Source organism: Chiroxiphia lanceolata, chromosome 1 (genome assembly GCF_009829145.1).
Source record: "Chiroxiphia lanceolata isolate bChiLan1 chromosome 1, bChiLan1.pri, whole genome shotgun sequence".
In the NCBI taxonomy this organism is placed as follows: domain Eukaryota; kingdom Metazoa; phylum Chordata; class Aves; order Passeriformes; family Pipridae; genus Chiroxiphia; species Chiroxiphia lanceolata.
In genome coordinates, this window is record NC_045637.1 from 140,681,126 (window position 1) to 140,707,934 (window position 26,809).

Genomic DNA, 26,809 nt, shown 5'->3' on the forward strand with positions numbered 1-26,809 from the left:
AATGCTGAAAGCTATGAAATCTCTATTTTAGTGTGTCCTCTGCAGTCACAATAGCTTTTATATAAAGTGACTGTTAGTCTGTTTGATTTTTATGAAAATATAAAATAAGTGGGTTTATATCTCTTTCTTGTGTCTTGAAAGAAGAAGAATGTTTATGTTCACAAGCTTTTGCATACTTTTGCATCTTCCCTCTGTGGTTCCATGAGTTAGAGGTGTGTTAAAGCTTGAGATTTTAATTTTTTTTTCAATTCTAGCAGCAAGGTTGTGAAGAAAAATGACGAATAACATACAATTTGAAAGTAATTCTAGCATTGATAGTCCCTTGCACTAAAAATACTTTTACATCTGATTTCTACGCAGTATAATCCCTAAAATGTTGCTACTTTTTTAAGATAAGTGCATTAAAGTAATATTTCTTTGGCGTGACATAGCTACAGCAGAGTGTGTAAGTTCAATCCTTTGGGTTAGGAGGGCACTAAGATAATTCACCTTCTGCTTCTGATCACTTAAGCTGTTGGCTGATAACCTCTAAAGCAAGCAAGGAAAGCTGAGGGTCACCTGAAAAAAAAAAAAAAAGGGTGGTGGTGATGATCACAGTCATTGGAAAAATATTTAGTAGAGCAAGCTGACATAGGAACTAAAGTGAGCAGCCTCTGGAGAGATAAAGCTGCTAATCCTGCCAGGAGAATTGAGTTACTGTAAGAGACTGATTCAGGAATCACGCACTGAAGTTGCACCATTTCCTTGCTGTTCCCTGTGCCACCTGCAGATTTGCACACTCAGAAACATCTGCTCAATGTCAGTTTAGTGATCTCACTTGTGTAGCAAGTCATGCTTCAAAAGAACGAGGTCTGAAAAATTATATCATTTGCAGAGTGAATGGTTTGTTTTGCTTAGAGGGGGACCATTTGCCCTGGCTGGTAGTTTCAAGAAAAGGTCAAAGAGCACAGACCAAAACCTCATAGTCACATTGTGATGGGGCAGCAAGACAGTGAAGCATCTGAGGGTCACTAAGCTGTGTCTGTGACTTCAGTAGCTTGTTCTCTTTCTCCTTCCCTCTGCATCTGGCAGTTGAAATGTTCAGCCAGTCTTTAGCTGTATCCTGGTTATTTATCTTTTTTTTAAACACCTGTTTCTCTCTTTCCCCAAAAAAGCAAAGAATGGCAGATAACCAGGAGAGTCAAATGACCATTGAGGAAAGGAAACACCTGATTACAGCTCGAGAAGAAGCCTGGAAGTCCAAGGGTAAAGGAGCAGCCAATGACTCCACACAGTTCACTGTAGCTGGCCGAATGGTAAAAAAAGGTCAGTGATGAAATGATCCCAGTATAAATAAGACACCTCTTATCTGTCTAGTCAAAATAAAGTCAAGCTAAAGCTATGCAGAAACAGTATCTGTGTTTAGCAAGAGGAGGACTGTTCAGCTGAATATCATGTCATGAGGCTGTTCACTTTAGTTTCTTGTGGCCCTCATATTGATCTATTTTGTTCTGCACTGTTACACTGCCATCCAGTTATTACGGGGCTCTGACTGGTGGAAGTCTATCACTTGAACAGGGATATATGTTTTGTTTCTCCTTCTAATACAACCCAGAGGGCATAGTTGGATTATTCTTTCTTATTTATCCTTCCTTTGAAAACCCAGCTGCACTGCCTAGAGAATAATTGTGAAATCTAGTTGTTGCTATTGCTGGCACTTCCCCCACTCTTAGGAACACTGGGAATATTTAGCAAACGAGTGTTATTTTTATGGATGCTGTCTTGTACAACAACTTGAAGTGCTCTGTTTGGCTGAAGAAATCACTGAACAGATTCTCTGGTTCTGCATAGAACCAGGAAGTAGAAATGGCAAGGGAGCAGTGTTGACTTTTTTTTGAATCTGTTGAATTCAGTCACTTTTTGAAGACCTAATCATTCTTCTGAATTGGGCAGGAGTCTCCGAAGGCTGCACATGGTAGAAATGTAGCTGTTCTCACAGTACTCTTGGGAAAATGATAGGTTTGGGAAGAAGGCACTTAAACTGACCTCTTGTGCTTAATGAATACTAGATTTTGTTTTGTTACAAGAGCTTGGTTATTAAACACAACAACAACAAACCTTGAGTTAAATGACAACCATCAAAAAAAAAAATCATTGTAGAGCGAAGGCAATATTGCAACAGGAGTAACTGTTTGCAATCCAAGCCACATTCTGTTGGCAGATAAACAAATACACGGTATTAGGAATTACATCTATTAGTAAAATCTTTTAGCTGCTACTTACATTGTTTTGCTGCTAGCAACACCAGTGGTCAGTGTGTAAAGAGTAACCTACTTTGGAGGGTCACCAAGAAAAACTGTTCAGTTGTCCACAGACTCGCTTTTTGGGATTTTTTTTTTTTTTTTCCAAATATATTGGTCTTTGGAAAGGAATAGAAGGTGATAGCATTGTTCTTCTTAATGGGAAAAAAATTACCTTGCACGGGTCTCTTTAGGTGCTATGATCATTCCTTTGAGGAAGCAAAGTAACGCAATGACAGTGGCATTAAAAAAAGTACCCCAAGTGGGATTTTAGTTACAAGTGTGTTGTTTTTAGAGCCTGAAAGAATAAATTATCATGATGAGTTTTTAATTTAAGAGACTATGAGAAAGAAATGCAAAATTACATATTCATTATATGCATGTGCACAGATGCTGTATTTTAATTGCTTCTTATGGCTGAAAATTTTTCAGTCCTAATTGGAAGGTCATCCTTTACTAAGCAGTTCTCCATGTGGTGTTGTGGATTAAGTCCTGGTAGAGCTGCTTAAGAGCTGTGTCCTCTCGAGTATGTCTTGATGGAGGCTTTACCCATTGACTTAAAACCTGCTGGAACTTTGAAAATCTTAGGTAGAAGGGAGAAAAATTGCTTGTGGAAAAGCTACCCTGTTATATTCTAAATCTATCTTGCTGTTTGACAAGTAGGACTTGCAGTAAAGATAGTGGAAACATGGTTAGTATATGTTGTCCCAGCACAACATTGGTTTAATCTGATCAAAATAACTAAAGGCTTAAACTTACATGGCTCAGTAATTAATAAGCTGTAGCTAAGTGGGAAACAGATATTAGAGAAAGGTGTAAATGTCTGTTCCCCCATTTACTGAAAGTCTAGGCAACAAGAGTTAATAGATGCAATTCATTCCTTTGGTATAGTTTTCTACCTAATAAAATCCATGAATCCCGTAGAGTGCCGTTTCTATTACTACAGCGATGTAGATTCACATGAAAAGAACTAAACAAAAATCATCTTATTTTATCCACTGGGTCCAGGATGAATTGCTTTATGATACTTACTGAAAAGGGTGGAGGAGAGTGCAACAAAAGGAGGGAGTAGTGCTTAATATGATGGGAACTCTGACTTTCATTTCTGCTTCCATTTCCATGTTTTCTTAAAACTGCGTCCTGCCACGAGTATTAATAGGGATGCATTTGAATTTAAAAAAGGTGGTGAGGACACAGTGGAGGTGAAGGTGCCAAAAAAGATTTTGGTAGTTTCCTTGCTAACCCTATCTTTTTGTTCAGAACACTTGCATGTTTTTAAAATGTGGCTTGTGGTAGAGCTGGAATCCAAAATGTAGACCAGGTGAACTGCTACTATCTTGAAAAGGTTAAAATTACTGTATTCAAGAGAAAGCTTGTATTTTGTGTTAGCTTGCTTACAGACACTTGGAATTGAAGCTTTGTTCTTGTGAATGGGGTGGTTTCTGAGGCTGCTGTTGATTAAAGGAGCAGGTAGGGCAGTGCACTCTGCCATCTCTAATACAGTGATTAGGGAGGCTGGGGAAATATTCCAGACTATAGGAAGTGTCCAGGCTCATCTGCTTTCCCTAAATAGCTTCCCCGTCATCACTGCTGGGAACATGGGCTGAAGTCACAACTGCATTTCTTATGTTCTCTGTTCCTACACAGGCCTGGCTTCTCCAAGTGCTCTAACATCAGTAGCATCCCCTTACAGTAACCGGCAGAAGTCTACAAAGCCCTTGGAAGGTAAGGAATAAAAATGGCTGAGATAAGTCCAGGCTTTTTTACTTTCTGTCAATTAACAGGTTTTACTTTCTGGTTTGCTTAGAAATTGAAGCCAGACCTGATATGCAATTGGAATCAGATATGAAGCTTGACAAGTTGGAGTCGTTCTTGGGAAGGCTGAATAACAAAGGTTGGTAGAGTTACCAAAGGTGGCAGTGTATCCACTCTCTGACTTCAGTAAATGGATTAACATACCTCTTAGTTAAAATATCTGGTAACAGAAACTGAATATTTCTTTTTTCAGATCACACTTACTGATCACTTGCTTTATTTTTGTGATTCAGTCTTTACTAAATTTTAAGAAGAAAAGCGTTTCTCTATTGTATTACAAATGTACAATAGAGTAAATCACAAATGCCAAAATAACTTTCTTATTTCTCTACACGTGATGTGCACATCCTTCTTGAGAGCAAAATTTCTTAAAGCCACACAACCAGTCTGAACCATATTGCCATATAGTGAAACAGCTTTAGATGTAGTTTAGTGTTATTAAAATCAAATTGTGCTCCAAGCACAATTCATTCACCTTCCTGCTTTTTTGAAAACTGACTCTCTATAGCAGTTCTTCAGCTTCCTGGTACAGGTTGTTTGCTATTTATGAAGCTGTCTAGAGTTCTCCAGTGTTTCTATTTCATATGTCTGTCCTCCATTTGTAAGACAAAAAACCTTTTATAATTTGTAATGTGTCAGATACCATAAACAAATGTGTTCACATTTCAGCAGAGGAGGCACTAGTGTAGAATAATGACTCTGCCATATTCACTAGTCTGAAGTAGTGACTTTTCCACTTGTAGTTCTAGTAGATCTTTTCAAAGGAAGGAATTATATGGTTGGACGCAAGATGGAATATAGAAGAACTTAAAATGCTTATATCATCCTACCAAAACAACTCATTTTTTATAGTGCCCAAATTTTTCATTTAGCCATATTTCCCAAGCATTTTTGTATAATGATTATTGCATATGAGTAGCAGTTACACTGTTTTGACATTCTTTACCAACACTTTTCTACCATGAGTTAAAAAAAAAAACAAAACACACACACAAAAAAAAACAACGAAAACCAAAACACCACCACCCCTCCAAAAAAATCCCCACTCCAACAACTACCCAACAAGGTATGTTTACCTTTCCTAGAGTTGGAAACTCTAGTATGATTATTACTGGGGAAGGTGTTTCTTTCCTGCAGTTGCTGGGATGCAAGAGACAGTGCTGACAGTTACAGGAAGATCCGTGAAAGAGGTGATGAAGCTGGATGATGATGAAACATTTTCCAAATTCTATCGCCATGTGGATTTCCCTTCTTCCTCAGTGCCTTTGGACCTTGATGAGGACTTTGATGCCATCTTTGATCCTTATGCACCAAAGTAAGAACTACTTTTTTCCCCATTGTTTTGAATGCAGACATAGGGCCAGTGCTCAGTGTTCAGCTCTAAGTCATCATGTAGATAGGTGTCTTAGTACTGGGCATGGCCATTTCTTCTGCATATTTCTGAAATCACCCTCCCGCCTGAATTGAGGAACTGATCTTGATTTCTTGTCATTAGGTGATTCTCCCTAGAAAAATTACCTGATGGTTATAAACACTGCTTGTTTTTCAGGTTGATATCTTCTGTAGCAGAGCACAAACGTGCAGTTAGGCCTACACGCAGAGTCCAGTCCTCAAGAAACCCGCTGAAAATGCTGGCAGCAAGACAAGATATTCTTCATGAATACACTGAACAAAGACTGAATGTTGCCTTCATGGAGTCAAAGAGAATGAAAGTAGAAAAAAGTAAGCTAGAAGGGTGATCTGTACAAGACACCATTTTGCTATTTTAATTAAAAGTGAACCAAAATATCCCAACACAAAAGCCAGAAATGAAGGAATGCCACTCTCTGAGTGGCAATAAATTGATTGAAGTATAAGGTTGAATATAGACTGTCTAGGAGGTCTGCAGAGAAGGGTGTAACTTCCTCAGGGAAAGCTACCTACAACCCCCTCCTGTGTGTAGGTTTAATTATTTATTTTTAGCACAGTCACCTTGCGCAGAGAGAGAGAGAGACTGTGCCACAGTGCCTGCAGGGTGAGGACAGGAGATCAAGGAAAGCAGATCCAATGTTACGTTATGCTGGGGCAAGAGCTGGCAAGAATAGATGAACTTTTGTTCAGGTATACTGGCCTCAATTTTGGGTCCTAATTTTCTCTCAGAAACTAGAATTAGCCTTCTTGACTCCTAAAGAGTCATTTCCATAGAGGATCAGTGCTTTGTGGCAGGGCTTTGTGTTTTAATTGTGACATTGCTTTCTCCTGACAACCAGGCAGACAGCAAAAGACATTATTGTAAAATTTATTCAAAGGTTTGTCAAGCCACTCTTATCATTTGGGGTACAAGTTTTCCTTATTACATTTGAATAAAGAAAGATCATCTTTAAACATTGACTGTATTGATGAAAACACTAATTATGTGTGTAATACTTTCTTGCCATTTCACGAGAAGCATTTCTCTGTGTTATAAATTCATGAAGTGCTTTGTCTTTGGTTGAGCAACAAGCAGAAGTAGCCAAGAATTTGGGCTTTACGTTTACAGTAAAACATGACTAAGACTTTGAACTGCAAATGGCTCTTGCATCACACCGTCTGAGCCAAATTTTAAGGGAATAGCAGTTACTTAGCCTTGAATCTCTGCTGTCTTTTATTATTAATGACTTATAAGGCACTGAAGATCTACACAGTACTTCACAAAACATTGGGTAAGACATGTTTCCTAACAGAGTTGGTATTTCTGCCAAATAACATAATTCCAATGTCAACAGTTTACTCTTGGATGATATCTAGAAACTTAGGTAATCCCAAACCCATAAACCTTTTGAGCTAGTGGTTAATCTTGAGTTCAACCTGGTTTTGCTGTTGCTATTGATAAGACGAAAAGCTGGAAATAATGGGCAGAAATTATTTTCTTAATGCAACACACAATTTTTTAATATAATTTTGTCCTTTCTGTGTGTGTGTCTTTCCTCCAACTTCTTTTTATGTACAAGTGTCTACAAACTCAAATTTCTCAGAAGTAGCACTTGCTGGCCTGGCAAGCAAAGAGAACTTCAGCAACATTAGCCTCCGGAGTGTTAATCTAACAGAGCAAAACTCTAACAACAGTGCTGTGCCATACAAGAAGCTAATGCTCCTGCAAATTAAAGGTATGCTGGAACTGCTTTTACTTTCCATAAATAATAGACTGAATGTAACATGTGGGAGTTGCTACCACAGTTGGATGCTTAGCTTGCTCTAGATCTTCAGCTCAAGATTTCTGTCCAAAACTTAAAAGAATATGTGACAACTACGTGAATAAAGTTAAACCTTACAAATAAGTTTGCATTGTGCCACTGGTGTGTGTCTTCCAGGGAGAAAACACAGTCTTTCAGAAATTCTAGCCATCTCCTATGGAAATTTTTTAACTGTCCCATTCTTCCAGTGCTCAGTATAACTCAGAAGTGACATGACAGTGTTCTTGCTCCACTTCCCCTTACAGTGCATAGTAATGTATCTGATTCTGCAGAAATAATAGCTACTATTTTGGCAAAGTAAAATTCCTAACACCGTTTACTGCCTACGGATACTCTGTCATAGCTTCACTTAAGCAAATGTAAAGTGTTCTGGAACTTTGCTGCTGTCTGCCATTTACTTAATTTATTTCTTTCCAGAAGGACACAGAGTTGTTAAATCAAGAACAGGAAATAATAGAAATATTAGTTGATAGGAGACAAGTTATTTTGTTTTCTATGAGTAAACTCTTTTTTCACAGTAGTAGTCTTTTAATTCTTCTTTAACAGTCTGTTTCCATATATTTTGCTAAATGTGCTGGGGTTGTTTGTATTTCATTGAAAACAAATTAGATCTTGGCACTTGATAGTAGTAGTTGAAGGAATAAAATTAACTTTATTTTCTCTTTAGGAAGAAGACATGTTCAAACAAGATTAGTTGAACCTAGAGCCTCATCACTGAACAGCGGAGACTGTTTCCTGTTGTTAACTCCACATTTATGTTTCTTATGGGTAGGAGAGTTTGCAAATGTCATAGAAAAAGCAAAGGTCAGTACTATTTGGGGGGGTTATTATTTATTTTTAGAACTGTTGCAGTATATGTCTCTTTGTTGAAATTGATCCTTGGTGGCAGTTCTCTCAAAAAGTGGCATGTAACTAATAGTCCATGACAGGTAGATATGCAAGATTCCTGAAAATATGTTTTAGCCCATGGACTGAATGAAAGCTGATGTAGGAGCATGTAGGTTGTGAAGTTGCAAGAGAAAAGAGGATATCCTCAGGATACAGACTTGGACTCAAACAAAAATAGTCTGAATTGCAGGATGTCCTTTTTATTCCCATGTTCATTGAGATCAGGTCTTGTTTTAAGGTAAATGGAAGAATGAATGCATTTCTGTAACTTTTTTTTCCAGTGTCTGTTTATTTAGTGCAACAAATGATAACCATTTCTTCTGTTATTTGCTCTATTATATCCCATTTGTACTGCACGAGAATTCCAAAGACTTAAGCAATCCTCTTCAGATAACTGTTAATCTCTTAGGCTTCAGAACTTGCAACCTTAATTCAGACAAAGAGGGAACTTGGCTGTAGAGCTTCTTATATACAAACTATAGAAGAAGGAATAAATACCCATACCCATGCAGCCAAAGACTTCTGGAAACTCCTTGGTGGACAGACAAATTACCAGTGTAAGCATTCTTATAGTTACAATATCTGATGTTCTATCACAGTAAAATAGTCAAGTCAGTTCTGTTTAGTAAAAGATGTTAATTCTTTTATTATTTTGACAATCTTTTCCTTAAGCTGCTGGAAGTCCTGAAGAAGATGAAATGTATGAAGCTGCAATAATAGAAACAAATTGCATTTACCGCCTTGTAGAAGATAAGCTCATTCCTGAGGATGACTACTGGGGAAAGGTGCCAAAATGCACCCTGCTACAACCAAAAGAGGTATCGTGCCACTTACTGCTCCTGTTAAGTGCAGGAACATGTAACTGATAATGACTTTCAGTAACTGCAAATGCTCATGGAGAGGATCACTGAAAATTGGGTCCTCCATACTTCTGAAAGACTTCTGAACACTTTGCTGTCTAGAGTGTGCTACAGGTTTCAAGAAATTTGATCATGTTATCTTTAAAGTGAAATACCGTTTTAGGAGGTGTAAACATTTTTGTCAACAGTGGCTCACTCCAGAATCATGAAGTGCAAAAAGAAGTAGCACTTCAGAAAAACAAAACAAAATAAACCCCTGTTTTTATTTCTATCCTTAGCAGACTTTTCCCTTTCAAACAACCATTTCACCCATCTAAGTCAGAATCAGAGCAGATTTCTAAACTAAAGACACAATGCATTTTCTTGAAAGTATTGAGTCACTGCCTGTTTGCTGAGCCAGTTACCCATGTTGTGCTCTGTCAGCCTTCCCTGGCTGCAGGACAAGGCATAGGTCAAAATGTCAGGAAAAGCTGCTGTAACTGGACAGCAATCAGTCATGCAATGGAATCAGGTTTTTAGCAATAAGAGCTCTCTAATCTGCTAGTGACTTAGCTGCCACCTAAAGATACACCTCACAGCATTCCCCATACTTGCTTCCAATCATCCTCAGCAATTAGACATCACAGTACAGACCACTGCCCTGTCCATACTTGCATTGCAGTGCTACTTGTTAGTGTGCTGCAGAAACTCACATATTTGGAGGAGTTTCTGGTCAGCACAAGGAAACTGGAGGATCAGGGTATCACCTAACCTAATAGTAGGTTGTTGGTGTTTTATGTTTGGTTTGCTTTTAGGTGCTGGTGTTTGATTTTGGCAGTGAAGTATATGTATGGCATGGAAAGGAAGTTACTTTAGCACAGAGAAAAGTGGCATTCCAGCTGGCAAAACACTTGTGGAACGGCACCTTTGACTACTCCAATTGTGACATAAATCCTCTGGATCCAGGAGAATGCAATCCCCTTATACCCAGGTATTGTAACTTAAATTTATTCTCATTGCAGATACCTAGTTTTCTTGTCCTTTTTTCACAGTGTTTAATTTGATTCTATGTCTTTTGTTCCCTTGTACAGAAAGGGACAAGGACGCCCAGACTGGGCTGTGTTTGGCAGACTCACAGAACATAATGAGACCATACTGTTCAAAGAAAAATTTCTTGACTGGACAGAACTGAAGAAACTCAATGAGAAGAATTCTAGTGAATCCCTTCACCAGAAGGTGCATATAATAAACTTGCTAGGTATTTCAAACTAGGTGACTTAGCTGGGATAGAAGCCAGGGAAGCTTGTTCTCAAGGAATCCAGAGCACATTTATTATCTTGTGAGCTTTGACCTAGGGGTCAGAGCATCACCTCCTACAGTGAACCCCTAGAGTTGCTTTATATTATTATTTATATAGTATTTTTTATATATATATAATTACTTAATTAATTCTATATGAGCCAGGCAGCTCAATGAATGCTGCCAAGGTGGCTTTGACAAGGCATCAAAAGATGACAAGATACTACAGTACTGAAATATTCAGAAGTCAAACTGTTTGACTGGAACGGTGGGGTAAGAAGAAAAAAAGCTATGTTCAAAGAAATCTCTCCTCTGTGTTTTTTGACAGGAAGAAACCAGATCTGACTCTAAACCATATGATGTCATGCTAATGGTAGCTGTGCCTCAAACAACTGTAGGCACTGTCTTGGATGGAATGAATATTGGCCGGGGCTATGGACTTGTAGAAGGAGAAGATGGGAGGCAGTTTGAAATTATCACTGCATCTGTGGATGTCTGGCACATTCTGGAATTCGACTATAGTAGACTACCTAAGCAAAGCATAGGGCAATTCCATGAGGGAGACACATATGTAGTGAAGTGGAAGTACATGGTGAGCACTACAGGTTAGTGAACAATTGCATTTCATCCTGCTGAAACATGGAGAAGTGCAACTAAAACTGCTGCTCCTAGTGGTGAAATCCAGACCTAGACTTCTTTGGATAAGAGGCTGTTTTAAACGTTGGGGCTGATAATTTAGCCTTCCTAGGTCATAAGAAGTAGAGCTTCTTATTTTATTTTGTTTAAAAGAAAACAATAGAAAAAAAAGTATTTATTTTTCATACATCAAATGTAATGCTGTCCATCTCTGCTTTTGCCCAACGTTGGTGGTGTACACATTCACAGGACAGCTCATTAAGCCAGAATTGTGTCCACAGCTTAACACCAGGAATAACAAGGCAGCTGGACTAATGACAGTGGTCTGAATGTCTTGCAAGAGACGTAGGCTTAGTAACAAGGAACGCCTTTGCTGGATAATTGAGATAGGTAACAATGACAGGAAAAGCCCTTGCCAACCCATTGCCCTTGCTGTCCCTCTTGCTGTTGCTGGAAACCTTTTGCTGTGGGTTTCAGGCTCAGCAGTGTTCTGACAAAGAGCCTGAGTGCAGCAGGTAAAGGCTGAGAATCAGTCAGCTCAGGAAGCCCGCTGGAACTCGCCCTTCTGGCACTAAACTAAGAATAGATGGCTTTTGTGGTAAATTAAATAGAAGTAGTCTAAAAATGATTGTTGGAAATAGAAGTATATTAAAATCAATTGAAAGCAGTGTAGCAGTTATACAGCTTCAGGCTTTTAGCCAAAAACCGTAGGTAGGTCTTAGTCAAGATCGTTGAGTTCAGATACTGGCAAATCCAAGAAAAACATGAAAGCTTGTAAGTCTTGGGAGAAGTTCACTAATACTGAACTGTAAACAGACTTCTAATCCAAATGGATGAAAACATATTCCATCACTCCAAAACAGAATAAATTTTTATGTAGGAGGCAGTACTTTTATGAGCTGAATGTACAGATAGGAGTGAAAACCATAAATTTTAGACGTGAGTACTGGTTTGAATATTCTCAACTTGAAAAAAACAGGATGCTTTCTCCTAAGTGTTTCAGTTGGATGCTGCTCAGCACTGCTGGAATCAAGGCAGAAGTTTTAATATTTTTTTAAGAATCTGTTTTAAAACTCTTAGCTTTTCTTAAAGCTCTAGTTTAGTTATATCCGTTTATTCCCTATTCACTGGAAAGAGTGAAATATTCCTTATTGGTTGTATTGTTGAACTTCATTTGCTGTAAACATTATTTGCTTATCATAATAACTAAATACCGATCCTTTAAAAAAAAAAAAAAGTTGCTGTTTCTCTGCTGCCAAGGAACAGTGTGTAATGTGGAAAATGAGCCATAATGCACTTTTCTGGTAACATAACTGGACATACCATTTCACATGCAAATTGGCTCAAGTGCTGTCAGTTATTTTTCTCCAGACAGTACCAATCTTTCTACATCTCTTTCTCCTGCCAACACAGGCTTCTCTGCCTGGGGGGCTCACATCCACCTGAGGAGACAATGCCAACTCTGCATGGGGACACACTGGTTTGGAGGCTTAATGTTCCTCCAACTGGACATTTTATCTTCCCTGTTCTGGATGGGATAGTGCTGAGCTGGCAGATGAGATTAAACCATGTGCTGTTTAAACCTTTAGCCAGCGTACTTTCTTCAGCATGTGCTTTCTGTTTCACAGTTGGAAGCAGACAAAAAGGAGAGCAACAAGTAAGGGCTGTTGGAAAAGAGAAATGTGTATATTTCTTTTGGCAAGGAAGGCACTCCACAGTGAGTGAAAAAGGAACATCGGCACTGATGACAGTGGAACTCGATGAAGAGAGAGGAGCACAGGTGAGCTTTCTAAGTGGCAGACCTGGTAAGATTTGCCTTCCCAGGTAGCCACTAATGGTAAATGGGAATTGTCTTTTTTGGTGTCCTTCCTTTCTGTAAAGGTGTTCTTGCCATTACAAATAGTCAGACCTCAGAAGTACTTTTGGCGTTACTCCAACTGCCAGAGACATGTAAGCTCCTTTATGGATTGTCATTCCCAAATCTCACTTCTAAAGATTATACTTCTGAGAAAGGCTGAAGGAGGTCTTCTCTCCTTTCAGGAATATGTGAAGCACATATTCATGCCTTCAATTCAAGAACATGTTCAGATAACAGAACTGTCTTTCTAGTGCTGAGGAGAAGCACTTCCTGCCGGCCAAGACAAAAAAATAAATTTGAAATTTTTAATTTGTTTACTCTGTAATTAGACATAAATGGCCTTGTTTTTCCTAGATTCTAACAAATGCAGATGCAGCTAGTTTGAAGCCAAGAGGACAGGCTAGCTTTCTTTGTCTTTAGGCAGCCTTGGGCTTTGCTGTGGCTTCACCATTACCACATCTGAGGTGGAAGGTTTAGAGTTAGTTCCTATACCTTGATCATGCTGTAATTACTTTTTTTAACAGCTGTGTAGACATGACCAGCAAGACAGGAATTCACAGAATAGAAATGTAAATGCCCTTGTTCAAGAGCGAGTCTCTGCAACAAAGCTGATTGAGCAATTTGCCATTGTCAGTTTCATACTCCAAATACAACATTTAGTGAGCAGATAACAACATGCAGTTGTCACGGGAACCAGTTTTACAGCAAATTTTGAACCCATTTCAGTTCCTCAGTTACCTCTATAATGCTTTCAAAGAACATCAGTGAAGGTGGGCCAGTTCTGTAAAGAGTTCAAATAATGGTTGGAGTCTAAACCAATCTAAATCAAAGTTTATTTGGTATTCCTTATCCTCTGAAACTCTTGATTGTTGGATTCTAGCTAAAAGTTTCTTTTAATATACAGGTCACATATGAAACCCATTGCATGCTGATATATGGTAATTTAAACAATAGTCAGCAGTTTTAAAGCAAAAGGAAAGCCATCTTCATGGATGGTCATAACTATATAATTTTTAGTAATCCATAGAGTCTAGTTTTTCTGAGTCTGTATACTTGCTTCATTTTTCTAATGAAAAGTGGTGCTTTCAATTTCCAGGTACAAGTGCTTCAAGGGAAAGAACCCCCATGCTTCCTGCAGTGCTTCCAAGGAGGGATGATTGTGCATGCTGGAAGAAGGGAAGAGGAAGAAGAAAATGCACAAAGTAAATTATTGTTAGTTAAGAGCTTCTGCCCCAAAATCCTTTTTTAGATAGTGTGGAGGGCTTTGAATAAAGTCTCAACTACCGTACCCTGTAGAAAGAGGAAATTAATGCCATGAAACTCTTAAGACACCTTTGCAGTGCTTTGTTTCAAGGTAGTCTGTTTCTTCTTTGAGCATAGAAAGATTGTATTGGTGCACATGTAAATTGTTCTAGTTGGTCTCTAATTAAGCTAAGTACCTGTTTGCTTTAAAATGTATTCTTTTTTGCATAGTCGGGGGAAAAAAAAAGGCGTTTTTATGAGCAGTTCTTCTGCTCCAAGGAAAGCTCTAAGCTTTTGTTATCCAATCACTCCTTTTTGTAACATATTCCTTGAATGCTATAGTTGAGGTAGGAGAATTTCAATGCAAGTGTAGCTTGGACATGTTCCCGTTTGCACCTGGATGTGACCTTCTGTGCCTAAGGTGCAGAGGGGAAGAGAAGCTGATAGGAATACTGTATTTGTCTTCCCTTTCCCCCCTTATGAAACAGCAGAACTTGACTGTATTGCTCTGTTAAGCTCTTCAGCCCTCATTACTTGTACTCTTGTAGCAAGGTTTCAGCAGGCATCTTTTCTGTACTGGGGTTTCTCAAGTAGTGTTAGCCAAACCTGGTGCTTAGCTAGTTTGTTCTGTGACCATGTAGGTAATGCAACAGGTGAAATTCATCCAGTGTGAGAACAGCTGTTCCAGAGGAGAGGGTTTGAATTTTCAATGCCATGTGACTGTGTAATACTGCTGCACTGTTCCTGTCTGCTCCAGGTGACTGGAGGCTATATTGCGTGCGAGGAGAAGTTCCCAATGAAGGAAACTTACTTGAAGTAGCATGTCACTGCAGCAGCCTGCGTTCCCGGACATCCATGATTGTCCTCAATATAAATAAAGCTCTTATCTACCTGTGGCATGGCTGCAAAGCTCAATCTCACACCAAGGATGTAGGAAGAACAGCAGCCAATAAAATAAAAGAACAGTGAGTGTCTGACCTATATTTTGGAGATGGTTATATAGGCTATCAATTTACTTAAAATAGTCTGACTCAAAGAAAATTTGAAATAAATAAATCTGTCTTCTGAGTACAAATGCAACATGTGCATGCTTGGTGAGGAGGACAAGCTGGTTTGGTAGAGGGGAGAAAATACATGTTCTGTAATCACTTTCACTGAAGGTCGAATGCTTTTATTAATAGACTCATAGAATGGTTTGAATTGGAAGGGACCTTCAAGATCATTTAGTTCCAACCCCCTTGCCAGGAGAGACACCTTCCATTAGACCAGGTTGCTCAAAGCACCTTGAACACTTTCAGGAATGGGGCATCCACATTCTTCCTACTGTACTAATTACAGTTGCAAAAAAACCCAGACACTTTCTATTTGGAGGGCTCAATATCTGAATACCAAATTAAATTACAGTTGATAAGAGGATTAGAATCTAGTCTTGTGAATAAGGATGAGGAAATTATTTTGGGAAAGTATGCAAGGAGGACATCAGCAGTTACAAAAGCAGGCAGTGAAAATCCCTACTTGAGAGCTCACGTGAGCATCTCCTCCACTCTGGGAATAGGATTAGAAATGGTATGAGAATGGTTGTTGAAATTCCCTATCTTGTTTTTTGATAATTTTTCAAAGCGCTTGTGTTGACATGAGGGTACTTTTGGGTTCTAATAATGCAAATGGCCAACAGGTTTGTGTTAGCTGTGTTTGGAGCAGGAACACTGGATTCACTCTCTCTCTCTTTGTTTTGTAGATGCCCGCTGGAGGCAGGGCTGCACAGCAGCAGCAAGGTGACAATTCATGAATGTGATGAAGGGTCAGAGCCCTTGGGATTCTGGGACGCGTTAGGAAGGAGAGATCGAAAGGCCTATGATTGCATGTTGCAAGGTAGATCTGCCTTCCTGGATTTGGCACTCACATTTTACTTTACTGGTCTATGGTATTGTAACATTTAATGTAAAGTTTTTGAAGAACTTCTTGATAGTTGAGATGATCCCTTCAGAGAGATGCTTCCAAAAATTTACTGAGTTAAGTCATACTTTTCTAGAATGAAAGTGCTGGAAAACCAAGTGTTTCATTTTGTTCTCCCCGCTTCTGCTGCCATCTGTATTCAGGCAGCTCAGAGCAAGAGTTAACACCGTTACCAGTACCTTTTGCTTCTCTTCTGAAGGGATTTAGGAGGCACTTCTGCACACATTCCCATCCAGTCTTTGCTTTGAAACTGCCAACAAAGGTAGCAGGGGAATTGATTTACCAAGTGGAAAATTTGTCAGCTAACTCTGAGATGAGCTTGCTTCAATTAAGCTGCAAAACAGCCAGTTATGAAATGGCTGATAGTAACTAGCCAGGATCAGATTCAAACTGATGGCAGCCAGCCGTTTAGCTCAATTTCTTCACAGCTGTTGCTAGTCCGCCAAGACATCTGGTTGTCTTTCCTGATTTTTCAAAAACCAGAGAATTTACAATCACTTTAAAAGTGACTGTAAATTATGTTTTTATTTTTCACAATCATCTCTGACATTTTCTGTTGCAAATCTTCTTAAATTTTGTTCTTTAAAGATCCTGGAAAGTTTAATTTCACCCCCCGACTGTTCAGCCTCAGTAGTTCATCAGGAGAATTCTCAGCCACTGAGTATGTTTACCCTTCAAGAGACCCTGCTGTCATCAATTCCATGCCATTCTTGCAAGAGGATCTTTACACTGCCCCACAACCAGGTATATGCTTTAAAATACTTAAGTAACAGGAAAACAGATAACTGTATCCTTCAGCAGACAGTGCTTCAGTAGCTGTAAGCACTTTTAACTTGATTTATTGCAGGAAAATGTGTGCACATGATGCTTATACAGCATTAAGAAATAACTGATTTTTCCCTTACAAAGATGCTGAGAACTAATCGAATATATATGTATCCTAAAAGCTTGCTATAGAAATACATTGTTTATGTCAGATAATCAGAGTCCATCTGAGGTTTAGCTGGATGATTAACAAAAGGGATTGGTAAGCTGTGAAAGGATCCTGTTGTCATGCTGACAAGCATGTGAGACTGGGGTTGTTTAGGGCGTTATAAGAACTAATAAGTGGCTGATGATGGGTTTGTTATTTTCTGACTGCTTAGCACTGTTCCTTGTTGACAATCACCATGAAGTGTACCTGTGGCAAGGCTGGTGGCCTGTGGAAAACAAAATCACTGGATCAGCTCGAATCAGGTGGGCTACAGACAGGAAATGCGCCATGGAGACAGTGCTCCAGTACTGCAAAGGTAACAGATTGCCGTGCCTGACTGCTTTGAGAGTGTGATACCTTTCCATGCCTTGCTGTCTTGAGCTGAAAGGTGCTTCCCCTATTTTATCAATAAACATCAGCTTATTTGAAGATACATTCTCCACTCTTTCTTAGCAAAGAATTTGCCTGGTAATAGCATTGTTCCCAAATTGCCAAGATACTTTGCTGACTTAATTCTCAGAGGAAAGGTTTTATTTTTTTTCTGTGCCCCTAGTGGAGGAGAATAGCTCAGACATCAGATCTCTAAAAGTGAATACTGAGAACACAGCCTCGTAAACCTGAATGCTTTCTCTATAGCTCCTCTTAAATTTCATAAGCTTCTGTGTATCAAAAAGACTGAATGAAGATACTGTTGGCTGATGTAACTGGGTGTTGATTTAGTGGGGGAGGTGGAAAGACTTTGAAAATCAAGAGCAAGTCTCACATGGAAACTGGTGACTTTTGGAAATTCTGGAGGACAGAGCCTCAGCTCTGTTCTCATTTCTGCAAGATAGTTGTTGCCACTCGGTGTGCAGTGATTCAAGCTGCATTTGATGATCATGTAAGAGTACAGTGCCTAGAGATTATTTTCTGCACTAGTAGAGGTTCTTTGAGACACCATAATGCTGCCTTTTCACTTCATCTACTATTATGTGATGCTGAGAACAGGCCTTGTATCTTCTGACAGAGGATGAATAAAGAAAGGTGCAAAGTTACCTTGCAGGAGAGAGGGCATAAATAACAGCCGTGTTCTGTTAATTCAGAGCAGTTTCCCACTGTGAACAAGTCGCTGGGGCTTAATTGCTGCAAACTGTGTCCTCTTGCAAGGAAATCCTGATTGCTTATAGACCTTGAGACCTCATGATGCCACTGATTTCTTCTGTAGCAAATAAACGTCATAACTTGTGACACAGTGGATGGTAATGCATTGTCTCCCATGGACATTTGTATATTTGAAGAGGGAATGTGATATCCTGGTTGTATTCCATCCTTATGCCAATAAGCCAGTCTTTGCTTTGCAATGTTTAGGTCAAATAGGAGTAACAACAACTGTTGTGTTTCAGTTGTCTTATGTCACTGAGTGGAGTCGGTAACACCTGGCAGGAGACAGCTGAAAACCAGTACTGCAGACATTGAAATGTGACCTTTACTGGACTGCATTATGGCTCAGTGTGGTTCATCAGGTGTCTCTGGCATTGCCCTGCAAAACAGCAGCATTTGTTTAGGAATGGGGGGCTAAAGACAGAGCAGTTATTGGAAGACTCTTTGGCTTTGACTGCAGAATTCCTAAAGAAGAGGCCAGTTACTTGTTCACCACCACCCCCAGTTTTTGCAAGTCAAAGATTCATTTCTTTGAAGCCATGTCATACAGTGTGCTTCACAGCAGCAGTGAAGGTCAGCACAGAGGAACAGAGTCCCATGCAATGAAGTGCCCAGAGCTGCTCAGCAGGCTAGGGAGAGATGAAGGTAAGATCCCAGTCTCATGCACTCCCTGATGCAGTGCTATAATCTTCTGGTAATGAAAGTCATGTTTTCTGGTCCCAGCCAGAGATTGAATCAGATGCACATGCTGAGGTTTGGATACTTTTCCAGATTTCTTGAACTTTGAGTTTGATGATGGGAAAAGGGATTAATGCCTTCTGCACTAGATTGAATTTGCTGCATTCGAGTTTTATGCACAGTGGGAAGTTCTTCAGTGATTCCTCAGGGGTCTGAAGTTTAACTCGTGTATCATAGGACAAGTTATTTTGCTGGGTGCTCACTTTGCAGCACTTGTGGTTTTTAATTTCTTTGCCATGGGTATTTCTTAAGAGTTTCAGGCTGTGTGGTAGGATAGATACAGAACAAGTTTGTTACTGTTAAAAGACCAATTCTGCTCATACTATTTCTATGCTAAAGATGATGCACGCTTCTGTAGCAGGTTTTTTCCATTCAAACTATGCTGTTCTGGTGGTCTGTTGCTTTCATGATCTGGAATTTTGTCAAGCATTTCAAAATTTCACTGCATCAAGCTGTCAGGGCTGTCTAGCTCTTATGTGGTGTAGAAAGGTGTAGAAATTTAATTTCAGGAGTTATTAAGGCTGCTGTAACTATTTTGACTACCAGAATGTAGTTGAGTGATCAGAAGCATTAAAATGCTTTTCTCTTATTTTTCCTCTCCATTTCTTTCCTCATCTGTGTCTCCCTTTTCCTGCCCCTCCCCTTTTTCTTTTCCTGGCTTGCAGTGTTTGACTACATGATGGCATGAAAGAGACTGATTAGCAGCTCTGGATATCCCTTGAATATATGTAGCAGTTTCCCTTGTGCATAAATCTCCTTTAACTTGTCAAATTATCTTGAAAATTTTTCTGTAGTTTTATTTGCTATATCAGCAGTCTGGAGAGTCAAGCTCCAGATTGCTTGAGAGGGAAGAATCTGGTTTGCCCTTCAGTGATTCTTACTGAGGAGATCAGCTTGTGCTGAGGACAGAATTCATGGAATTAAAATGTTTCTCCACTTATATATAAATTCATCTTACCTATACTGGAACATTGCAAACACCACTCTCTTTTTATTCTTGGCTAAATTACTGAGAGCAGCACAACTAGAACAGATTCACATGGTTTTTTTAAATGCACAGATTTTTAAGTATTTTTTAATAGTTCATGGTAGAATGAACAAATAAACCACAGTGAAAATATGTGAAAGAGAAGGCTTAAAATCAAGTATTCAAGTGATAAATCCTCTGTCTAAATTCTAATTCACATTCTAATACATTTGTTAGACTGCTCCACAGAGCTTTTACCTCTAATATGCAGTTTCATATGAACATATTCTCTCAACATCTGAGGTAAGGCCAAACTTGTAGCATTCAGATTTTGCAAACCTAAAGGAACTCCCACATCCAGCCAGACCCTCTGTTTGCATTCAGCAAAGGTGTTGCATGAGTTCCCTGGGGGGTGCTCCTTAGCAATGGGAAGAGGCTGTGTTCTTTTAGACCCTCCTGCCCGACAGCCCACAGGCATCAAGTGCAGGTAGGGACTACAGTAAAAACCAGGGCCTTCTGCAATGGGGGAAGTCTTAGGGCATTAAAGATGCTCTGAGACTGAATGTAGGGAATAACAGAATTTTTTAATAAGCAGTTCTTACAGAAGCTACAGCTCTCGGAAGCGAGGTCATGTCATGTTACTCTGTTACTTTCACCTGTGAGCTTTGCACCATCTTCAGCTTTTCCATTGCCCATCTGGAAAAAAGATTTGTTTAGACTGAGTTGTTTGAATCCGAGTAAGATGAAGGTACAATATATTTTTTGAATTATAGTTTCTCGCAGTCCCTGGCTGCCTGTCTACCTCTTTTCAATAATACTTGGAGTTTATCAGGGCTTTTGAATCCCTGGGGAATGAAATCATTCCCTTTGTTCACTAGGACGTGGCATAATGACTTTAACCACTTAATCAGATACATCACTGTTGGGCAGAGTTATGTCCATGTCCTGCTACTGTGTGCACAAATACATGTTTTAAAGAAGTAGGACTGTCTTGGAAAATCATCAGTAAATACTATCCAGCTATTGCAATACCTCTGTTAACTTTCAGATCCAATTCCTTTGAATTCATAATAACAAAATTATTGTGTTACACTTCAGTATCCCAAGAACAGTTTAAACATTCTCACTTAAGCCTCCAAGCTTAAGCTTTGTCAGCTGCTGGCAGGACACTTCTGAGCATGCCAGAAGGTTTCATTTACCTGAATTTGGCTGATTTCAGACCATTACACTCTGCTTACTCTATTCAAACTCTGTTTTTGTAAGACAAGAAAGGCACTGGGTTAGGAGTAGCTTTTGGAGATTTTCAGCATACATGTTTTGATCTTTGTGGTCAGATACAGTAAAATGCAGGTCTAAGAATACTGAAGAACATGTTAGAAGGTCCCATGCTAATTTTCAAGAAAAAAAACCCTGTTGAAATTTATTCTTACTGCCTTAAATTACTTCAGCTTTTCAGGAAAGAATTAAACATTCTAAGGAGGTAGCTTTGGATAGTGGGTTGCATTGCAAAATATGATACCATTTGTAATTTCTCATTTATCTTTTTTTTTTCTTTTTTTTTTTGATTTTAACTGTTTTTAGGAAAAAATGTAAAGAAGCCCCCAAAATCCTATCTAATTCATGCTGGCCTAGAGCCTCTGACATTCACTAATATGTTCCCAAGTTGGGAACACAGGGAAGACATTGCGGAGATCACAGAAATGGTAAATCTTTTCATTACACTGGCTGTTTCCTATTGCTAGTAACTGTGTCTTGTGTTGTCAGTGACATTTGTTTGTGCTGTTTATGACAGCTTGTTTGTGCTGTCAAGCCCCAAGATCCAGAGAATGAACTTAGAAAGCACAGTTGAGGAGTCTGCGCAGGAAGAAAACCAACAACATAGCTAAAGTCTGACTGGGAGCATGAATATCAGAGGCATTCCTTGTTGCTTTTTCATGTAACTTCTCATATTCTCTTTTTGTTAAAAACAGGAAGAAAGTGTTACCTGAATCATCTCTTAGAAAGAGATGTGCTAGAGTTTAGCAGAACAGCTGTTTCAATCATGCAACAACATGCAGTTCTGGTCTGTCCACCAGATTTAAAGTGCAGGGGAGCAAAACACCCTGCAAAGGAGCAGCTGGCTCCAAAGGCTCCAGTACTGACTTCCTCACCTGGGATGTAGAGTCACAGCCAAATTACATGTGGCTGCTTTAAAAGCTTCCAGTCAAGAGGCATCTCAAGGCAAATGACATTTTCTGTTTTGTAAGTCTTCTGCAGCCATCTTTAGTGCAAAACACTGGCTTCATGACTAAACGCAGATTTCAGCCTCAAACTGAGTACAAGACGTCCTTCTGCTAAGTGCAGATGTGTTTTTAGCTGTGAAATTGTTGTAGGGCAGGGCTCTTGGCCTCTGTGCACACCTGGATGTACAGCTCTGTGCTCCATGGTTCAGGCAGAGCAGGTTATCCCATGCTATTTGCAGAATTCCATGAGCAGGGTTGGTGGTTTCAGCATTGTGATCCTGTTCTCCGTTTTCCTTTTCTCTTCCAGGATGCCGACGTTTCTAATCAGATAATACTTGTAGAGGATGTGCTGGCCAAGCTGTGTAAAACCGTGTATCCATTAGCAGATCTTTTAGCTAGGCCTCTGCCTGAGGGAGTTGATCCACTGAAGCTTGAAATTTATCTTTCAGATGAGGACTTTGAGGTAAGAAGAGAATAGGTGCATTGTGACTCTCTGCATCTGCGTCTAACCGTGCAGTAAAGCCATTTGCCGGTTATGCTACTTAAAAGTGTTTTTGCTAATGGCATATCCTCTTGTTTTAAATGCAGGTTGCATTAGAGATGACAAGAGAGGAGTACAATGCACTGCCATCTTGGAAGCAGGTTAACCTGAAGAAGGCAAAAGGACTTTTCTAAGCTGTGTTTATGGGAGTGAGCACTAAAGGGATGTCCGTTCTCACTTTCTATGTCCTTTAGAAGAATTGTTACCCTATATTTACAGAACAAATAGAAATAATCTGAAGTTATTAGTGACTACCTATCTGGAGGTGTGTAATATTATAAAAGGCCAAGAGAACTCTTTGAAAATGGTATTCAATTTTGACTTTTAAAGGCAACATGTTTAAGCTCGGCTCTCCTATGCACTTAAACAGTAGTTTCTTGAACTACTGCTGCAGGTGTCCTTTGGCTATATACAATACTTGCCATTTTTGTTTTTAAAGAAGTTCTCTTTGTAAAGTGTTATTTTGTTAGTTTGTGGATTACAAAGAATTTATATTTATATAAACACATAGAACAAGTATGTATTTAACAATGCAATATATATTCACTTTCGAGACTTTCATGTCAAAACTACAGAAAAGTAGCTGGATGGCAGTTGCTTGTACTGAATTAGCTATACCACCAATATGTATCTCCTACGCATTCTGAAAAGTTTCTCTTTGCAATAGTTTAAGAATTGTTCTCAGTGCTGCTTCAGGTGCTAAACCGAACAAAGCGTTTGTATTTATAGCATGGATTTCTTGAGAAACTATGCGAATCAACCTTTATACTTTATAATCCAAAAATGTATAGTGCCTTGTTTTTTGTGTACAGTTTATATACAAAAAAAAAAAGATTGGTCTGCATTTTGAAGATGGCTTAGAACAGTCTCCCATGTTACTTTTATAATAGTAGAAATAAAAACATCTCAGTTTCTAATACTTGTTGTAAACATTAAACATGTCTTTTGTGATATAAGAACTGAAAGTAAAAGCTTCTGAATAAACTCCTAGCGATACTCTGACTTGTCATTATCTTGTACTGTTATCTGTGCTAAATCATTGGAACCTTCCATAACATGGTATTTTCTCAAAATATTTTAACTTTAGATGTCTGCAGGTATTGTACAGAGTTATAATTTGAGAAGCAGATAATGTAGAAAATAATCCAGGTATGAGATAAAATTAAGTTGGGCAACACTTTAATGCTGAAATGTTGGAACAGTCACACAACTCCTGTATCTTTTGGGTTTCCCTGTTTTATATATGAAACCAAAATTGTTATGCTGGTTTTCAAACTTTGAAAAAATCTTTTCAACCTTTGTGCAATTGGGAGTAAAACTTGAGCTGAAAATGAGCATTGTGTCCATTCTTTCAATAAGCACTAAAGTCAAAATCATTTTCATTCAGCTAATTACGACATTGAATAGAATCATCAGGTAAATATTTGCTATTGTTCGAAATGCTTTTTTAGGCATTTGAAATTTCTATAACGAGTTGTGTGGTTCCCTGTTACGACCCACCCCAGAAAAAGGGAGGGGGGTAACCCAGGTTTTTATGAATAATTCCCTTGGGGTGGATTAGAGTGAAACGACACTGAATAATCGGTGTCTGAAAACATATACTGGCAAGGTTTATTTTAACAATTCTGTATCAACAGTTATGCTAGTTTTGGGTGTTGTCATATAACAATGTGACATAGAGATAACCTTTGGGGGGGGAGAAAATGCATAGGGGAGAGAAAAACAGAATAAGAGTAAGGGAGAGTAAGGAAAAAGAAAGGATGAGAGTGAGAAAGAAACGTATATAGTCACCATATAGTATATAGTATATAGTCACTGGATCCAGCAATGCAGCTTGGCAATCTTGAGAGCGGTGGTCTCGATGTGCAGGTGGTGGGGGAGAAGGAAAAACCCAAAATCCCAAAGTCACTAGTCAGTTCATATACCCTCAGCATGCTTTTACACCTTCCCTGAGGTGGGGAGTTGTTTTCTTCTTGCCTTTTTAGGGCTTCACACCTGCAGCACTGAAGGGAGGGAGGGGCCCGATGTCTTATCAGAGGTATCAACAGTCCAAAGCCTGGAGCTCGGCCTCTTGCCTTTTCAGGGCTTCACACCTTCAGCACTGGAGGAAGGGAGAGACTCGATTGCTCATCAGAGGTATAATGCAAGTCAAAAGCCTGCAAAAGTCTCCTAGAATGCATAAATCATTAACCATTTCAGTCTCTGACATTCCTCTCTGGTAGATCAGCGGGTTTCACATTTTCATTCTTGCCAGCATAAGTTTCCTTCTGCCCCACAGTTGTTCAGAGCTGCTCCTGGCCTGCAGAGGTGCTGTTGCTGCTCTTATTCTCCTAGGCCCAAGGAATTGAAGTAAGACCTTTGAATGTGTGAGGTCCAGATTTCCTCAAGATCTGCAGGAAGTATTGCTCCACAGTTAATCTTGCTTTGACAGATGGGTTAATAAGTTGTAAGCAAGCTTTATAAGGAAATTAATTAAAAACTTAGAAATACACAAGTACAATTCACCTGACCTGAGATATTACAGGTGAATTTTCAGCGGTGGAGTATTTCCTTTCATGTACATGGTTTCTGTCAAGAACTGAAATGAAATAACCCAAGAAAATCACAGCAACAGTATTCAGAGCCAGGATGCTTCTTACACAGCCTCCAGCAAAAAGCTGTTTAGATGCCAGTTCCTCAGAGGTCCTCATCTGCCTTCTGCATGGGATACACCATTAGTTTGAAAATGCAGGTCTTTATAGTGACAAGTTTATTTTTCAAGCACTGAGAGGTTTCCAAAGTCACTGCTGTATTTGTCTAAGTATTTTTGCACCCATATATTTTCCTCTTTCACCTTCTCTGGTGATAAAATCAAGCAGGAATTAGGTTTTGATTATTCATGTTCAGTCTGTTCCATGGGGGTAGCAGGTTTCTCTGTTTTGATTTTTCTACTCAACAGACAACAGCTGATTTGCATAGCATGATTGACCTTGTTTTTCCCTCTGGCAGGGTAGTATCATTTGCTTTTGTGTTTTGAAAACACCATCAGTCCTTCAAGTGCTGCTGAAGGGCAACATTACCCACCTTTAAAGCCTTTAGAATCTCAGCTAAAAGGCAAGATGAGCCAGCGTTGGACCCACAGGCAGTGAAACAATTCACTGTTGTCAGTTCCTGTAAATTTTACACAATTTGGTATCTAATGTCCCAGTTCCAGGAACCACTAACACAAAACCCAACTTTCTACTCAGGTGCTTTGCTCATAACTTTGCCCAGGGAAGCTTCAAGGTTTTGCAGAAAATATTTTATTATCCATAATATACTTGTTACTTATCAAAATGCTTTTCTGAAATGTGAACCTGGCAACAGAAAGCAAGTCAGTGTAAGGACTCAGACAGAACTAATTTCCTGCTGCGTTTCCACTCCACTATGGGGATGCCATTTATGGTTGGAAATTACAATCACAGAATATGCCGAGTTAGAAGGACCCACAAAGATCATGGAGTCCAACTCCTGGCCCTGCACAGGACTATACCCAAGTGTCCCTGAGATCATTGTCCAAATGCTTCTTGAACTCTGTCAGGCTTGGTGCTGTGACCACTTTACTGAGGAGCCTGTTGCAGTGCCCAACCACCCTCTGGGTGAAGAACCTTTTTCTGATATCCAACCTAAACCTCCCCTGGCACAGCTTCAGGCCATTCCCTTGGGTTCTGTTACTGTTCACCACAGGAAAGGCCATTAAAATCTTCTTGAACTGTGTTTACACCCCTGCATGGGAAATGGAGCTGAAACAGATCTTGTCTGGGTAGGGGGAGTGGATTAGTTTGTTTGCTTGCATGGGTTACCTGGTGTTATCTCCTTGTTTCAAATAGACCCCTAAGAACGCTATGTCTAGGGTGAACTTGAAGGCAAAGTTTCTGATGTAGGGAGTCTGTGCATGAAAAAGGCAGTTCTATGGACCCCACAGCTTCCAGGCCTTGAGCCATGATTTTTATCTCCTATTGTTTTGAACTGCCCCATCCTTACCCTTAAAAATGCAGTTCTTTGATTGCACAATCATTCCAGCACAAATAAGGATTTTTTAGCAGTGAAAGGGGCTGGAAACACGGATACATCTGTATGCCCCAAAACAGCAATTAAAACATTATGTCTGAAAAATCTGCTGCCTGTATGCTTCAGCCAGAAGAGGAGGGAAACTGAGAGGTGGGTAAAAGGAAAAAAACCTAAT

General features: G+C 39.4%; 1 protein-coding gene across 10 annotated transcripts in view; it reads left to right on the top strand.

The window, feature by feature from the left end:
* SVIL (supervillin) overlaps positions 1–23,939 on the top strand; it is a 104,565-nt gene extending 80,626 nt beyond the window's left edge. For all 10 annotated transcript variants that reach the window (XM_032706188.1, XM_032706214.1, XM_032706172.1 and 7 more), the window contains 21 exons: positions 1,155–1,305; positions 3,927–4,004; positions 4,087–4,173; positions 5,232–5,409; positions 5,644–5,816; positions 7,064–7,219; positions 7,974–8,110; positions 8,604–8,751; positions 8,867–9,012; positions 9,849–10,024; positions 10,125–10,269; positions 10,661–10,937; positions 12,597–12,748; positions 13,923–14,028; positions 14,826–15,033; positions 15,807–15,940; positions 16,613–16,768; positions 17,170–17,313; positions 21,424–21,545; positions 22,372–22,527; positions 22,653–23,939. In XM_032706188.1, the coding sequence (XP_032562079.1) occupies positions 1,155–1,305; positions 3,927–4,004; positions 4,087–4,173; positions 5,232–5,409; positions 5,644–5,816; positions 7,064–7,219; positions 7,974–8,110; positions 8,604–8,751; positions 8,867–9,012; positions 9,849–10,024; positions 10,125–10,269; positions 10,661–10,937; positions 12,597–12,748; positions 13,923–14,028; positions 14,826–15,033; positions 15,807–15,940; positions 16,613–16,768; positions 17,170–17,313; positions 21,424–21,545; positions 22,372–22,527; positions 22,653–22,739 (3,117 nt within the window). In that variant the 3' untranslated portion in view covers positions 22,740–23,939. The remainder of the gene's footprint in view (positions 1–1,154; positions 1,306–3,926; positions 4,005–4,086; positions 4,174–5,231; positions 5,410–5,643; positions 5,817–7,063; positions 7,220–7,973; positions 8,111–8,603; positions 8,752–8,866; positions 9,013–9,848; positions 10,025–10,124; positions 10,270–10,660; positions 10,938–12,596; positions 12,749–13,922; positions 14,029–14,825; positions 15,034–15,806; positions 15,941–16,612; positions 16,769–17,169; positions 17,314–21,423; positions 21,546–22,371; positions 22,528–22,652) is intronic.
* The last annotated feature ends 2,870 nt before the right edge of the window (positions 23,940–26,809 follow it).